Here is a 15450-nt window from a genome sequence, read left to right as displayed (position 1 = left end):
GCTAGGGTTAGTTAGAAAAGATCAAGTCTCCGGAATATAAATATGTATCGTGAGATTCAATAAATCAATCAATCATTCACAACAAACTCTCGGCACATCACCACCCCTTCCCCAAGGGCATTCTCCAGGTAATCGACATGCTACTCTGATCATGTTTTGCATGATTGGAGCAGCGTTGCGTTTATCTGTTTATCTTCGTGTTTCTCATACTGAAGAGTTTTTGATGGCGAGTAACACTGGTTATCTTAAACGATTATGATACTGCATTGGTTTTGAATAGTAAATCCATGTTCTGCTTGCTGTTCGTAATCATTTAGCTGCTCTTGTACATGATCTCAGGTGCAAGGGTAGCGCCTTGCTCTGTTACTGCTTAGTAGATCTAATCTGTTATGATAGTTCTTTGTGTTACAAGGAATTGGTTTAACATCCATATGATTAGGCCCTTCAAACGGGTTAAATGTTTCGGCTACATGTTTGGTGCCTTATGGTAACCTAATGAGGGATTGTTCCGGGAATCGACTTGTTAGTTGGTTTTTAGGCCTCTCTTTGGGTTAGCGTATTGTTATCTTTCATGTTCGTTAGGCTTAACCACACGTAGGATGCTCCGGTCATACGGTGAAAGCTTTTACCGTCGCAGATTGGATTAGCTTGGCAATTACAGAGCATGCTTTTATCTTTTCTATCGAATTCGTACGAAACGTTCACTTTTTAGTAGATCCGATCGGTTAAACGTGGCAATCGGCTCCTTGTAGCCGATTCTGAATGGTACCCGAAGGTCTAACTTGGTACGAAGACAGGTCCGACCTATTACAGTGACTCCGTCGGCTTCTTTAGCTGATCTCGGGATCATTGTAAGAGCCGATCGCGGCTCGGACTAATGTTTGATATGGCTGTGCATGCAGGAAAATAGCTGACACCTTCCTGATCAGGTATAGGTCAGGTGGCATGCCTAGCACTTCACCAAGCTGGGGCGTGTGCCGGACTTTTGGGCTGTTGACCGAGGGACCAGAACCCACCAGCAATCCCGGAAGCCTCCCGGCTCCTCGTGTTGCCTGTCGCTGCTCGCCGGTGGGTTTTGACCGACAACATATTCTAGCACGCCCGGTGGGACCTCATCGACTACTTCATCGACTTCACCGATTACATCGACTACTGCGTCAACTACATTGACTACTCCTGTGATTACTTCGACGGCATCGACTACAACCGACTGCATCATCTTCTTTGGCTTCATCGACTTCTGTTGTCAAGATGCCGGACGAGAAGCCGATTACTTTTGAGTTGTCCGATGAGCACAAGCAGAGGTATAATAAAATAAAAGCTGCTTTTGAAGCCGATCTCATCGGCTCGTTTGAAAGAACTCATCACCACAACATCAGATGGAAGGAATTTTCATCTGAAGGGGCACTCGACGAAGTGGATCTGTCTACTCCTACGGAAGAATGTATGCGAGCTCTCCGCCAGGAAGTCAACTACATGGTGGCTCACTCATTACATCGACATTCCGAGAGTTTGGTGAACACCCTCGAGCGCGTTGCGGTGTGCGTGGTGCAGGAAATTATGAAACACCAGTACTCTCCAACAGGACCTGCTTTAGGGAGTCACAAAGGGGAGTTGCCTTCTCAATCCAGACCACCAGTGCCTTACGCATTTGCCACCCCAGAGCAACAGAATTCTCCAGCATATGTCATATACAAGGTGGGAGGTGACCTTGTTGATCACCAATTCTTCAGTGAACCACCCAAGGAGGTACCGCATGGATATGTTTGTGCGTATATACCAGATGGTGGTAACCCGGCGCAACCCACGTCGAGAGCAACTGGAGGAACATCTGCAGTCGATGCCGACAAACAGGCATGGCTGGCTACTTATGCAACAGGGCCGAGTCATGAAGGTACGCACTCGACCCCAGGAGTTCATACAGTGGATCAAATTAGTGCCATTTTGAGAGATCAGTTTGGCATTCTCCCAAGAAGGCGAGCGATCGGCTACACCAAGCCATATCCAAGTGACTACGACCTGATTCCTCTGCCACCCAAGTATCAGCTACCTGAGTTCACCAAGTTCAGCGGAGCAGAAGGATCTAGCTCCATAGAGCATGTGAGCCGATATCTGGCGCAGCTGGGGATGATTTCGGTGTCGGATCCATTGCGAGTGAGGTTTCTCTCGCAGTCTCTCACAGGGCCGACTTTTGGATGGTACACGTCATTGGGTCCTGATTTTATCCGCACTTGGAAGCAGCTAGAGGAATAGTTCCATATACAATATCATTTAGAAGCTGCAGAAGCTGGGATTGCTGATTTGGCACAGGTCCGCCAGAAGCGGGGAGAAACAGTGGCAGAGTACATCTAGCATTTTAGGAAAGTCAAGAATCGATGCTACTCGATTCGAATTTTAGAGAAGGAGGCAGTTGAATTGGCATCTTTGGGATTGGTAAAACCAGTCAGAGATCTGGTTTGCCAGCTGGAGTTCAACTCTTTGGCACATCTGGTACAAAAGATGACAGTATACGAGCAGCGTCACCCAGAATTATACCAAGACAAGTTCAAACGTCAAGTAATAATGGTTGACGCTGAAGACTCCGAAGACTTTGAGGATGACCAAGAGATCGCAGTCGTGGAGTGGGCACAGGGGGCAAAGCCCGTGCCCTGCAAGTGGGTGAAACAACAGGGTCCTTTAAAAGGATTTGATTTTGATGTGAGCAAAGTCGAACAGATATTCGACTTACTCCTGAAGGAGAAGCAGTTGAAGTTCCCTGAGGGTTTCAAGATCCCAACAGCCTAGGAGCTCCAGGGGAGGTCATACTGCAAGTGGCATAACTCTTTCACCCACGGTACCGGTGACTGCAAGGAACTCCGGCGACAGATACAATCGGCTATTGAGCAAGGCCGATTAATTTTGGGACAGTACGCCATGAAGGTCGATACTCAACCGTTCCCGAACGTAAATATGGTGGAAGGGTACGACCGACCAATGCATCAACAGTTGGATTTTACGCTCGGTATTAACATGGCAGGGCATGCATCACGTCAGCATACAAGGAGGCAAGAGGCCGATTCCCTCGATCGGCCCCAAAAAGAAGAAAAAGACTATATCACCGAAGAACAAGTCAGGCACGTCAGGAATCAACGACCGATTTCCTCTCATCTTCTGAGAAAATACCAGTATCAGTATCAACAGCGTCTCCAATGCGAGACTGAAGAAGAAGAGTACGAGCGACACACTGGGAAACACCTCAGGAAGCGAGAGGATACACGAGATCATTGGCATTGCCCGTTCTTCAAATACTATTGGGATTCTGGCATGAAGAGACTACCTACCCTTGAGGATTGCCCAGAATGCAATTCTCAGGAGCAAGATACAAGAAGCGCCTTAGTTTTTCAGCTTTTGGGACCAGGGCAGCCCTGTCATGGACAAGCTGAGTCAACCCGCGCGGGGGGAAGTTCAGAAGATGAGGAAGACAAGTATCACCGACCACGCTGGTGCCCTGATGGGCTCAACCGGTCCCAGAAGCGGAGGGTGCAGCGGCTGCGCAGCCTAGAGGAAGCCGAGGCCTAATACTTAGAAACACTAAGGAAGGTGCGGCCGGATTTGGCGGAGAAAGTTCACCACCGCCAAAAAGCAGAGGCCAGTTCTTCCAAGAAGGTATGGCGACCCAAGAAGTCGAAAGCCGATGTGAAGACATCGGATGACGCGCACATGGTATTTGTTCTTCCTGCAGAGTTTCATGCACCAGGCTATGAGGAGGTGCCCGTAGCTCAGCTTGATTTGGGGCCACGGCCAGTCATATTTGAGAAGCCACGAGAGAAGAATTACAGGCACCTGAAGGCTTTATATTTCAAGGGGTACATAAACGGTCAGCCTATCAGCAAGATGCTAGTCGATACAGGAGCAGCGGTTAATATAATGCCGTATTCAGTGCTGCGCAAGTTGGGGCATTCTGTTGGGGACTTGATCAAAACCAACATCACGCTAAGTGACTTCAACGGACAAACTTCAGAGGCGCAAGGAGTCCTCAGCGTGGATTTGACGGTAGGAGGTAAAACCGTCCCTACATCATTTTTTGTGGTCAACAGCAAGGGCTCGTACACCGTTCTGCTTGGGAGAGATTGGATCCATGCCAACTGCTGTATCCCTTCTATGATGCACCAGTGTCTGATTCAATGGGACGGAGATGAAGTAGAAGTAGTCCACGTAGATGATTCTGTTGAAGTTTCACATGCCGCCATGAGTGTCTGGGACGCGGAGGACTAGGAGCCAATCTCAGGGATTAGCTTGGAGGGCTACGACCGCGTGGAAGCTACAAAAAACGGGGTGAGACTAGTCTTATCCACTGGCCTTATAGAGTAGTCAATGGGGTGCCAAAGTTAGTTTGCACCAAAGAAACATGAGAGGCCGATCCCTGCGATCGGCCCCAAAAAATAATAATCGAGTTGTTTTTGTCATCCATGTTATATTATTATACAGTTCATAAAGAGGCCCGCTCGAGCAGCCGGCCATGTGTTGATTGTAAAGTGGTACAAGTTAATGAAAAGAACAAGTCGGCCGATCCCTGCAAAATCGGCCGAATCCTTTTACATCATATTCATCGTTTGTTTGCAGTGTCGACTTGATGGATGAAGGGAAACTAGGATACAGGTTTACATCTGCTGACGAGCTGGAAGAAGTCGATATTGGTCCTGGGGATAAGCCACGGCCAACATTTATTAGCAAGAAGTTAAATCCAGAGTTGCGAGAGGCAATAATAGTACTGCTGAAAGAATATATGGACTGTTTTGCCTAGGATTACACAGAGATGCCCGGGTTGGATAGAAGTATTATTGAACATCAACTCCCTCTAAAGCTAGGATTTCGGCCGTTCCAGCAACGAGCACGACAAATGAAGGCTAAAGTACTCGAAGAGGTTAAGAAAGAAGTCGAAAAGATGATAGTAGCAGGCTTCATCAGGCCATGCAGGTATGCTGAATGGATTTCCAGTATTGTGCCTGTACATTAGAAGGACGGCCGGTGGCGGGTCTGCGTAGATGTCACACCCGATTTATAAGAACATAAATCAAGCAATCATATATGCGCCAGGATCAAGTCACGCATATATACAACAGATTATCAAGATATCACAACACATGTCAGGTATAACATTAATATAAATCGTAAATGAATCAATAAATGAATTATTTTATTACAACCGAATCAAGAATCGGTTCAAGAGTTGCGGAAGCGTAAAAGGAATACATGAAGAGCTGGGCGCCACAGGGACGTCGACTGGGAGACAAACGCCTAGAAGTCGTCGAAGCCGCTGACGTAATCCTCCACGTTGCCGGGCACTGAGCAGCAGTCGAAGATATCCAAAAATAGAACAGAAGAGTAGAGAGGCAAGTGTGAGTACAAACTCGTACTCAACAAGTATAACACGAGCATGAGGCTCTAAGGTTAGCTGACTCAACTGCATTAGCTTTTAATCTTGGCAAATTTTATTAAAGCTAATTACTACAAGTGGATGATTTACCATAACCCAAATTGCATAAGGAATTAATCAGTATTAATTAAGAACTACTGAGAACCATCCAAACCAAAACCACCCGGGGAATCGCCCTCGTCAAAGGTTGATAACCCCACTAATCAGACGGAGGATCTGGGCCGCTCATGACTGTGAGCACAGCTGATATATCAGTTTTACACTCTCGAGAGGTTGCACAACTTTACCCACAAGTCGTGAGCTACGCTAGTTGTTCATCACACTTCCATAGGTGAGATGGCTAGCAAGCACACTACGAGACCGTTACAAAGGACACGTTGGTAAGGTGTAACCGCTAAGGATTCTGGATCAGCGACGATGGGGCCCACCTCCGGGGGTACAAGACACACAGCACAGACCAAGCCGGAGGAGCAGGGACCATTGAAGCTTACAACCCCTCTTGCCCACGCAGGTAAGTTACTCCCGAACCAAAATGACCTAATTAGTAAGTCAAGACCGTCCCATTCCAGTCTTGTGGTTGCGCGGTTGTCCCAGGTTGTCGCTCTATGAACCGGTCCTTATGGAGAGTGGCCAACCAAGCACTAAGCACCGTGCTGGCCCCCTAAACCATGTTTCTACAAAAGCATATTTTTAAGGACGCACAAACCACTCAAGCACACAGCACAGAGGGTCGGCTCCAGAATTAAGTTGCATAAGACCATTAATCAAATTAATTAAAAAGGACCAAGATATGTTGTAGCGCAGCAACCTAGCACAACTACCAAAATGCAACCCATAGGATATATATAAAGGATATAAAGGTGGCTAGGAAATCCTTATAGGCATACAGAATTAAAATGCAGTATGAAATTGTATTTAAAAGTGATAGGAGGTTCATGTTATACTTGCCTTCCTCGTACTCTCCCGGCTGCTGCTCGAACTGCTCGGAAGACAGCTGCTCCTGGTACTGATCCAAAGGCTCGACGTCTACTCACGATCGTAACAGCAATACATGGGCCACACATGCACACACATGCAAACAATAGCAAAACATAAGAAACAGTACATCAACACAATGGAACAGCACATAAAACCGGCCTAGAACGATTCTACGCGTTACGACGATCGTGTGGACATAAAGAGCGCTTAAAACGGAGCTTAAACGCAAAATCTAGGGCTAAAACAAGGTCCAGGGACTAAACTGTAAGAAAAACAGAACTTCCAAGGGGTTCTGGACAAAAACCAGGAACCTAAACGTAATTAAAGGCTAAACGCAGGGGCTAACACGTGAAAATACAGGGCTTGGACTGCGGGTTCAAATTCCATAAAGATCAAGGGCTTCGGTGCAAGAAATAGGGCTAAACTGCAATTGTTATTGAACTGTAGTGGACTGCGGGTTGATTCTTGAAAAGCGCAGGGGCTCTTTAACAAAATGGCCAGGCTGAAGCGGTACATGCTAATCTGGACCACTGGATCTAACTTCTACGGCCCAGATCAGATCTATTTCGCGAAGGGGTATGTGCGCATCGTGGCCGCTGGATCTAGATCTAACGGTTTACACGCGATTCAGTTCGGACGGTCCGATCTAACTGCCGTTTACGGACGGTCCGATCTGACTGCCGTTTACGGACGGTCCGATCTGTCCGAGGGGGTCCGGTCCACTGGATCCTGATCGGAGGGCTGGGACTAGACTCACACGGCGAAGGGGTATCTGCGGATCTGGACGCTTGGATCTCGATCGAAGGGTGCTGGTCCAAGAGGTAAGCGAGATCTAATCCTACACCTCCACTACAGATCGAGCGGCTGAGGGCTTTCCGGCCGGCTCTAGTGGCGGCGGCTACTGGGCACGGCGGAGGGCGGCCGAGGCTCGCCGGAGGACACGCTGTCGGGCGTTTCCGGCCACTATTCGGGGTACGGCTGGCACTGGGAGAAAGAGAGGACGACGGCGAACCCATCTAGGCGGTCAAGGAAGCGGTTTAGGGTTTGGGTTGGGGTTCCCCACGGCAGGGGCGGCTCGGTTTCACGGTGACAAGCGGAACATGCTCACGCGGAGGGAGAGAAGAAGGGAGATAAGCACGGCGCGACCCTTACCACGTCTGGAAACCGCGACGACTGCTGGCGGTGGAGAAGTGGCGATGCCGGAATGTAATTGCGACGGTGCGGCTCGGTCAACGACAGCGCAGCCCTCGGATTGAGCGGCGGAGCGGCAACGCGGGGCTTGGGGGAAAAACTGGGGAAGGCACAGGCGGCCGAGGGGAAACGTGAAGAAGTGGTCGCGGCTAAGAAGGGGGCGGTCCTCGGCGTACGGTCAATCGGGCAACGGAACTCCGCCCTTCCCGGAGTCGTTGCGGCTTGATTCAATCCAGGCACTGCGGCTTCTAGAAGCAAGGGGAAGCTCGGGTGCTGGCCAGGGCGCGGGCTCGGGTACGGCGCAAGGGCTCGGGGCGCGCAGCAGAGCGAGGCCACGGGCAGCGACAGGGAGGCCGGCCGGCGGGGAAGGGAAACAGAGGAGGAGTTGAGCTGGGGGAATGACCGAGAAAGAAGGAATAACTGAGGAAAGAACGAGAATGACTGAGAAAAGAAGGAATGACTGAGAGAAAGGAAGGAATGACTGAGAAAAGAGAGACTACAGGAATGACTGACTCACTTTCCTGTTTCCACTCAAATCTATTGGAATTCAGTTCGAATTTGAACTCAACTTGTATGCACTCAACCAAATAAAACTTATGCACCAGCATGAATGCACAAACATGTTGACCTTACAATAAATTTTATTTCCCGTGTTATAAATTTCTTTTAAATGCAGGATAAATTAGAAAAACCTTGAAAATTTTATTTGAGCCAAAATAAATTCCTTAAAATTTGGGAAAATTACATTAGGGTGTTACAGTAGACTTCAGAGACCTCAACAGAGCAACACCAAAGGATGAGTACCCGATGCCAGTTGCAGAAACGTTGATCAATGCGGCTGCTGGTTATAAGATGTTGAGTTTCATGGATGGCAATGCTGGTTATAATCAAATTTGTATGGCTCTAGAGGATATCCACAAGACCGCATTCAGAGTGCCAGGTGCAGTGGGATTATTCGAGTATGTGGTCATGAATTTTGGGTTGAAAAATACCGGTGCTACATACCAACGGGCCATGAATTATATGTTTCACGACTTGATCGGTAAGCTGGTGGAGATTTACATTGATGACGTGGTGATAAAATCTGCATCGGCTGAGGGGCATTTAGGAGATCTACGGAGAGTTCTGGAACGAACTAGGAAGTTCGGGCTTAGAATGAATCCTAAGAAGTGTGCCTTTGGTGTATCGGCCGGTCAGTTCCTGGGTTTTCTGGTTCATGAACGGGGAATTGAGATTGGCCTAAAAAGTCAAGAAGCCGTAAAAACGATGGTGCCACCTACTACAAAGAAGGAGCTCCAACAACTCATTGGTAAGATAAACTTTGTTAGGAGATTCATTTCCAATCTGTCAGGAAGAATCGAGCCATTCATGGAGTTAGTGAAAATTAATGCCAATGATACGTTCCGCTGGGGGGCAGAGCAACAATAGGCGTTTGAAGACATCAAAGAATATTTATCCAAGCCGCCTGTGTTAGTCCCACCCCAGCAGGGTAAGCCATTTTATGTTTATCTGTCAGTGGGTGACACTTCCATTGCTTCGGTCATCGTACAAGTGCAGGATGGCAAGGAGAGAGTTGTTTTTTATCTCAGCAGGAGGATGCTAGATGCAGAGACAAGGTACCCTAAAATTGAGAAACTATGCCTTTGTCTATTCTTTACCTGTACGAAGCTCCGCCACATCCTGCTTTCTGCCGAGACAATTGTCATCTGCAAATCAGATGTTATCAAGCATATGTTGTCGGTCCCGGTGTTGAAAGGCTGACTCGGTAAATGGATGTTTGCTCTGTTAGAATTTGATATCCGGTACCAGCCTGCGAAAGCAGTCAAAGGGCAGGCGCTGGCTGACCTCGTTGCAGAAAGGACCAGCTCAGACATAGCGGCGCTTTCCATCCGCGCATGGGCAATGTATTTTGATGGATCGGTCTGTAGAGATGGTTCTAGCATAGGTATCTTGCTTGTCTCGCCTCGGGGGGCAACATATTCCTTTTCAATCAGATTGCCAACACCTTGCACCAATAATCTAGCCGAGTATGAAGCGGTGCACAAAGGTATGGAGTTACTTCTCGAAGCTGGAGCAGAAGCAGTAGAAGTTTTTGGGGATTCAAAACTGGACATCTCTCAGCTCACGGAGACATACCGATGTGAGAGCGAGTTGTTGTTTCCCTTGTGGAGACAATACCAGGAGTAAATGGCCCAGTTCAGATATATAAATTTCTACTGGATACCAAGGGTACAAAATTCTGAGGCCAATGATCTTGCCTAGATGGCTTCCGGTTACAAGGACACGGCGGATGGAGCTGATTTTCCAATAAACCTGCTGGATCAGGGGGATTGGAGAGCCCGTATCTTCAATTACTTGAAGGATCCAGCTCGGGGGGCACCTAAGAAGATGCGTTACACAGCCATGAGGCACGTCCTGATAGGGGACGACTTGTTCTACAGGACTCTGGAAGGGCTACTACTTAAGTGCTTGGGGCCGATTGAGTCCAATCGGTTTTTACATGAAGTCCATGAAGGTACGTGTGGTACTCATCAATCAGCCCATAAAATGAAGTGGTTGATCAGGCGCTCGGGATATTATTGGCCTGATATGCTGGAAGATTGCTTCAAGTATTATAAAGGATGCAAGGCCTATCAGAGGTTTGGAAAGATACAAATAGTACCAGCGTCAGCAATGAACCCTATCATCAAACCTTGGCCGTTCAGGGGCTGGGGCATGGACATGATCGGTAAGATTAATCCTCCAAGTAAAGGCCATCAGTTTATTTTGGCCATCACAGATTATTTCACCAAATGGGTAGAGGCTGTGCCTATGAAGTCAGTAACATCGAGGGACATCATCAATTTCGTCAAAGAACACGTTATTCATAGGTTTGGGATCCCTCAGACCATTACAACAGATGGAGGGCAGTGTTTATATCTGATGAATTCAAAAAGTTCGCTGCCGACATGGGAATCAAATTAATCAGGTCATCTCCATACTACGCTCAAGCAAACGGACAAGCCGAAGCGTCTAATCAGAGCCTGATCAAGTTGATCAAAAGGAAGATTGATGAACATCCACGGTGTTGGCATGAAGTATTATCAGAAGCGTTATGGGCTTATCATGTTTCATGCCATGGGGCAACAAGAACTTCACCATATCATTTAGTATATGGGCAGGAGGCCATATTGCCATGGGAAATTACGGCCGGTTCAAGACGGATAGAATTTCAGAATGAGTTGACTGCTGAAGAATATGTAGCACTAATGAGCGACAATGTGGAAGATATTACAGAACTCAGGCTTTGGTCGCTGGAAAAGATCAAGGAAAATAAGGCTAAGGTAGCCCGCGCTTACAACAAAAGGTTAAACCGAAGGAATTCCATGTTGGGGATTTAGTGTGGGAAGCGGTGTTACCATTGGGGACTAAGGATGCGGCATATGGTAAATGATCTCCAAATTGGCACGGGCCTTATAGAGTTGATCAAGCTCTGCCAGGGAATGCATACATGCTTGAAGAATTGGATGGAGTAAAATTTCCGGTAGCCGTCAATGGCCAACATCTCAAGAAATATTTCCCGAGCATGTGGGAAGACGAGTGATGAAGCCGGTGTAATGCATCAGGCTATGGATCAACCCAATCAGGGTATTTTTGAGGGAAGCCGATGTGATACATCGGGCTACAAGTGGATATAGTCGAGTACTTTGCGGCACCTCAAGTTGGTCTGATCGGGTACCTCGTGGTATATCAGGCTACAAGTCAGCATCTATCGGGTACTTTAGAAGCCGATGCAATGTATCAAGCTATAAGGTGGAATGTGATGAACAAGCCATATCTGTAAAGATAGAACGGTGCAGGTCCGCGCCTGGAACTAGAGATTGAATAGCCGATGTCAAGCCATCGACTTTAGAAGCAATAATCAGGCACTACAAGTCCCGGACTTCAATAACAAGCAAAGAAGTCGATTGCAGGTATCTTACCAAGGTCGGCAATAATGGATTCTGTAGCGCGACTTAAATCAGGAAGTGTTGGACAAATCGCATTGGCACATGGCCAGATACGGATGGATTCTGGCAGAATACTCTTGTTATTGGTGAGATTATTTGAAGGGTACTCAAGTTCTTGAGATTCAGTATAAGAAAAGCCTAGGATTGGATCGGGCAATTCAAGTTGAAAGGCCGATGTGATGCCATCAGACTTTAGGAGATTGGATTTACGGATACTTGCTTGCTGAAATAGAAGGATTCATTTACAAGAAATTATTACAAAAGAAGCCGATCTACCGGCTCTGCGCACAATGGCGGAAGATCCTATGAATTACCACCAGTGGGTCCCTAAAGACTTGTGGCGCTTGTAAGGTGGGGACGCGCTGGAGTCGTCATTGCTGTCGCCATCGTCGTCGCCGGTGTTGCTGCTATTCCCGCCATCGCTGCTACGACTGGCATCGTCGCTGGCATCCCCGTCGTCCTCTGAAGTCGATGAACCACCGCACAGGAACCCTCCTGTTGTCAAGTCGTCGTCGTTGGAAGTGTCTTGGGCATCTTCTTCCGAGGAAGAGAAGAAGTCGTCATCCCAGGAGTCATCATCGCCTTCGTCCAGACCCCCATGAAGGAGAATCTGGAGGTCCTCATCATCGGTCAAGGACTCATCATCCTCTGACCAAGTGCTGAAGTCCCACTCCTCTGCGTCCCAATGCAGAGGAGCGAGAGCTTCGTACGAAGCTATTGGATCGAACTCCGGCGTTGCTTCTCTGGAGGTTTTGGAGTCAAGAGAGGGGATGGAAATTATGGAAGAAGGGGAAGAGGAATTGGACGAGGCAGAGGAAGAGGAAGCCATTGTCGGGGGATGCTGAATATGCTGGTGCGGTTAATGTGCGGAGGAAGAAGATGGATAGAAGTAAATCCGCTGATGCTGGTTTATAAAGGTAGAGATTGAAGGCGAAGCGGTGCTATCGCGATTCCTGAAGGAGAAGTCGAAGGGTCGCGCCCGATGGCATTGAGAGGCAGCGTGTGCCTATAGGCCCTGGAAGCCGAGGGGTCGCATCCGATGGCATTGGGAGCGGCATGTACAAATCTTAGAAGTCGAAGAGGCGATAGTTTTGGAATTATCATTGCCAAAACCAGAGGGGCATGTGTTATCGCCATAATTTGACTGGGCCAAGGGATGGGCCGAGAGCAACATGGGCTGAAGGAAATCATCGTAATGGTCTGCGAATCAGCTTCTGTGCTAATATGTCAAGGGCCAGGATGGCCGTATATCTAGTAAGGATAATTTAAATATAGTAAGTTAGAGATTGTATCATAATCAGCTAGGGTTAGTTAGAAAAGATCAAGTCTCCATACTATAAATATGTATCGTGAGATTCAATAAATCAATCAATCATTCACAACAAACTCTCAGCGCATCGCCACCCCTTCCCCAAGGTCATTCTCCAGGTATTTGACATGCTGCTCTGATCATGTTCTGCATGATCGGAGCAGCATTGCGTTTATCTATTTATCTTCGTGTTTCTCGTACTGAAGCATTTTTGATGGCGAGTAACACTGGTTATCTTAAACGATTATGATACTGCATTGGTTTTGAATAGTAAATCCATGTTCTGCTTGCTGTTCGTAATCGTTTAGCTGCTCTTGTACGTGATCTCAGGTGCAAGGGCAGCGCCTTGCTCTGTTATTGCTTAGTAGATCTAATCTGTTATGGTAGTTCTTTGTGTTACAAGGAATTGGTTTAACATCCGTATGATTAGGCCCTTCAAACGGGTTAAATGTTCCGGCTGCATGTTTGGTGCCTTATGGTAACCTAATGAGGGATTGTTCCGGGAATCAACTTGTTAGTTGGTTTTTAGGCCTCTCTTTGGGTTAGCGTATTGTTATCTTTCATGTTCGTTAGGCTTAACCACGCGTAGGATGCTCCGGTCATACGGTGAAAGCTTTTACCATCGCAGATTGGATTAGCTTGGCAACTACAGAGCATGCTTTTATCTTTTCTATCGGATTCGTACAAAATGTTCAATTTTAGTAGATCCGATCTGTTAAACGTGGCAATCGGCTCCTTGTAGCCGATTCTGAAAGGTACCCGAAGGTCTAACATGGTACGAAGATAGGTCCGACCTATTACAGTGACTCCGTCGGCTTCTTTAACTGATCTCGGGGTCGTTGTAAGAGCCGATCACGGCTCGGACTAATGTTTGATATGGCTGTGCATGCAAGAAAATAGCTAACACCTTCCTGATCAGGTATAGGTCAGGTGGCACGCCTAGCACTTCACCAAGCCGGGGCGTGTGCCGGACTTCTGGGCCGTTGACCGAGGGACCGGAACCCACCAGCAGTCCCGGTAGCCTCCCGGCTCCTCGTGTTGCCTGTCGCTGCTCGCCGGTGGGTTTTGACCGACAACAAGCTCACCATAGTAGTCCTGCACAGATTTATCTCCCTATTCTAAGCGCATCAATTTGTTATGCAGGTCTCTAGTATAAGATGGCGGAACAAATCTATCACGCATAGCAACCTTAAGTTCCTCCCATGTACTAGGTGAAGTACCCTCTGCAGCTAAACCAGTCCACCAAATGATTGCAAAGTCTTTAAATTCAGTAGTGGCTTGTCTAACTCTATGTTGCTTAGCAACAAGGTGGGCACTAAATTTTTGGTCTACTGTCATCTCCCAATCAAGGTATCCCTCAGCATCATAATGTCCCAAAAAAGAAGGTATGGTAAATTTAATCTTAGCATAAGGATCATCGGGAACACGATTACGATTAACAGTACTGCCCATACCTGTGGTGTTATTGCAAAGATGACGTCATGGCCGCGCTTGTCATGTAGCTACGTGATCTATATTACTATGGGCATCATACATCTCGTCCTCGGGGTGTCCGGTGTCTTCATAGGTCGGTTGATGAGTTTCCAGCGCAGCAACCCTGTTGCCTAGCATGGATACCCTCCTGTCCAACCTCTCAATGATGTCACCTAACTTGAGTTCAATGAACGCATCAGTGACGGCCTTGACGATCCTCTCCTTCATATCTTTCTGAGCATTGTCTACAACAGACTGTAGTTGCTCTTGGCTGACACACTCGTTGAAATCCTTAGGAGTGTCATTTCCATCATCACCTGGCATTGTAGACACAAGAACAACAATAAAAAGTAATGTTATCCCTAATAATCTACTATGCAGGGGTAGTGGTTCCTCTTAATCAACACAACAAAAAGGAAAATACCTTACCAAGCTCTTACAAGGTTCTTACCAGCAAGACAAAGGATACCTGAGAAATGTAGCCCATGATTGCAAGGGTCAAAAATCCAGAAGTAGTATGTGGACCTATTGGAAGGCCAAGTATATGAGTAGGACACAATTCAATAACAGATAGCAATGTTGAATGAATGTCCAAATTGCTTGTCGTTAGTTGCTAGTGTACTCATATCCTAAAAACAGTAGTGTCAACAAGTAAGGAGCAAGAAAGAAACAAGGAAGATCTGCAACGACACTATATCAGCAAGTAACTAGCAGCGCACACGATATCGGCAAGTGTATCTACTCAATGTGCCTCCTATTTTGTCTTTTAGCATTAGTAGAAATTAATTTTTTTGTTTTATTTTTTTGATATTTTTTCTTAACCAGGAGCACGAGAATAGGAACACAACAAAGTATCAGCTCAATCTGACGTAAGATGTGATCTGTATAAAATCACGAGCTTTCTTTAAAATGGGTGCCGGAACTTCTAAGAAAAACTGACAATCTTCTGATTTTTTTAGAACTTCTAAAATTGCCAAACCTGGCAAAGCCGGGGAATCATATGTGAAAATTTTCACAAGAAAAATTTGAAAAAAAAGAACGCCTCAATCGGAGTTCCGAGCGAAAAGTTATGACTATTTTAAGGAGGACCCTTC

At 47.0% G+C, this 15450-nt stretch overlaps 1 protein-coding gene across 1 annotated transcript; it reads right to left on the bottom strand.

The window, feature by feature from the left end:
- Window positions 1–11884: 11884 nt before the first annotated feature.
- LOC112873056 (probable DNA-directed RNA polymerase subunit delta) lies at window positions 11885–14680 on the bottom strand. Its single transcript, XM_025936087.1, has 2 exons — window positions 14404–14680; window positions 11885–12222 (listed from the first exon to the last, which is right to left on the bottom strand). Exons 1-2 carry the CDS (start codon window positions 14678–14680, stop codon window positions 11885–11887), a joined length of 615 nt encoding a protein of 204 aa, XP_025791872.1.
- Between the last annotated feature and the right edge of the window lie 770 nt (window positions 14681–15450).

Source organism: Panicum hallii, chromosome 9 (genome assembly GCF_002211085.1).
Source record: "Panicum hallii strain FIL2 chromosome 9, PHallii_v3.1, whole genome shotgun sequence".
Lineage (NCBI taxonomy): Eukaryota > Viridiplantae > Streptophyta > Magnoliopsida > Poales > Poaceae > Panicum > Panicum hallii.
Note: the sequence above shows the minus strand (reverse complement) of the source record. Positions and strands in the feature narration are given on the sequence as shown.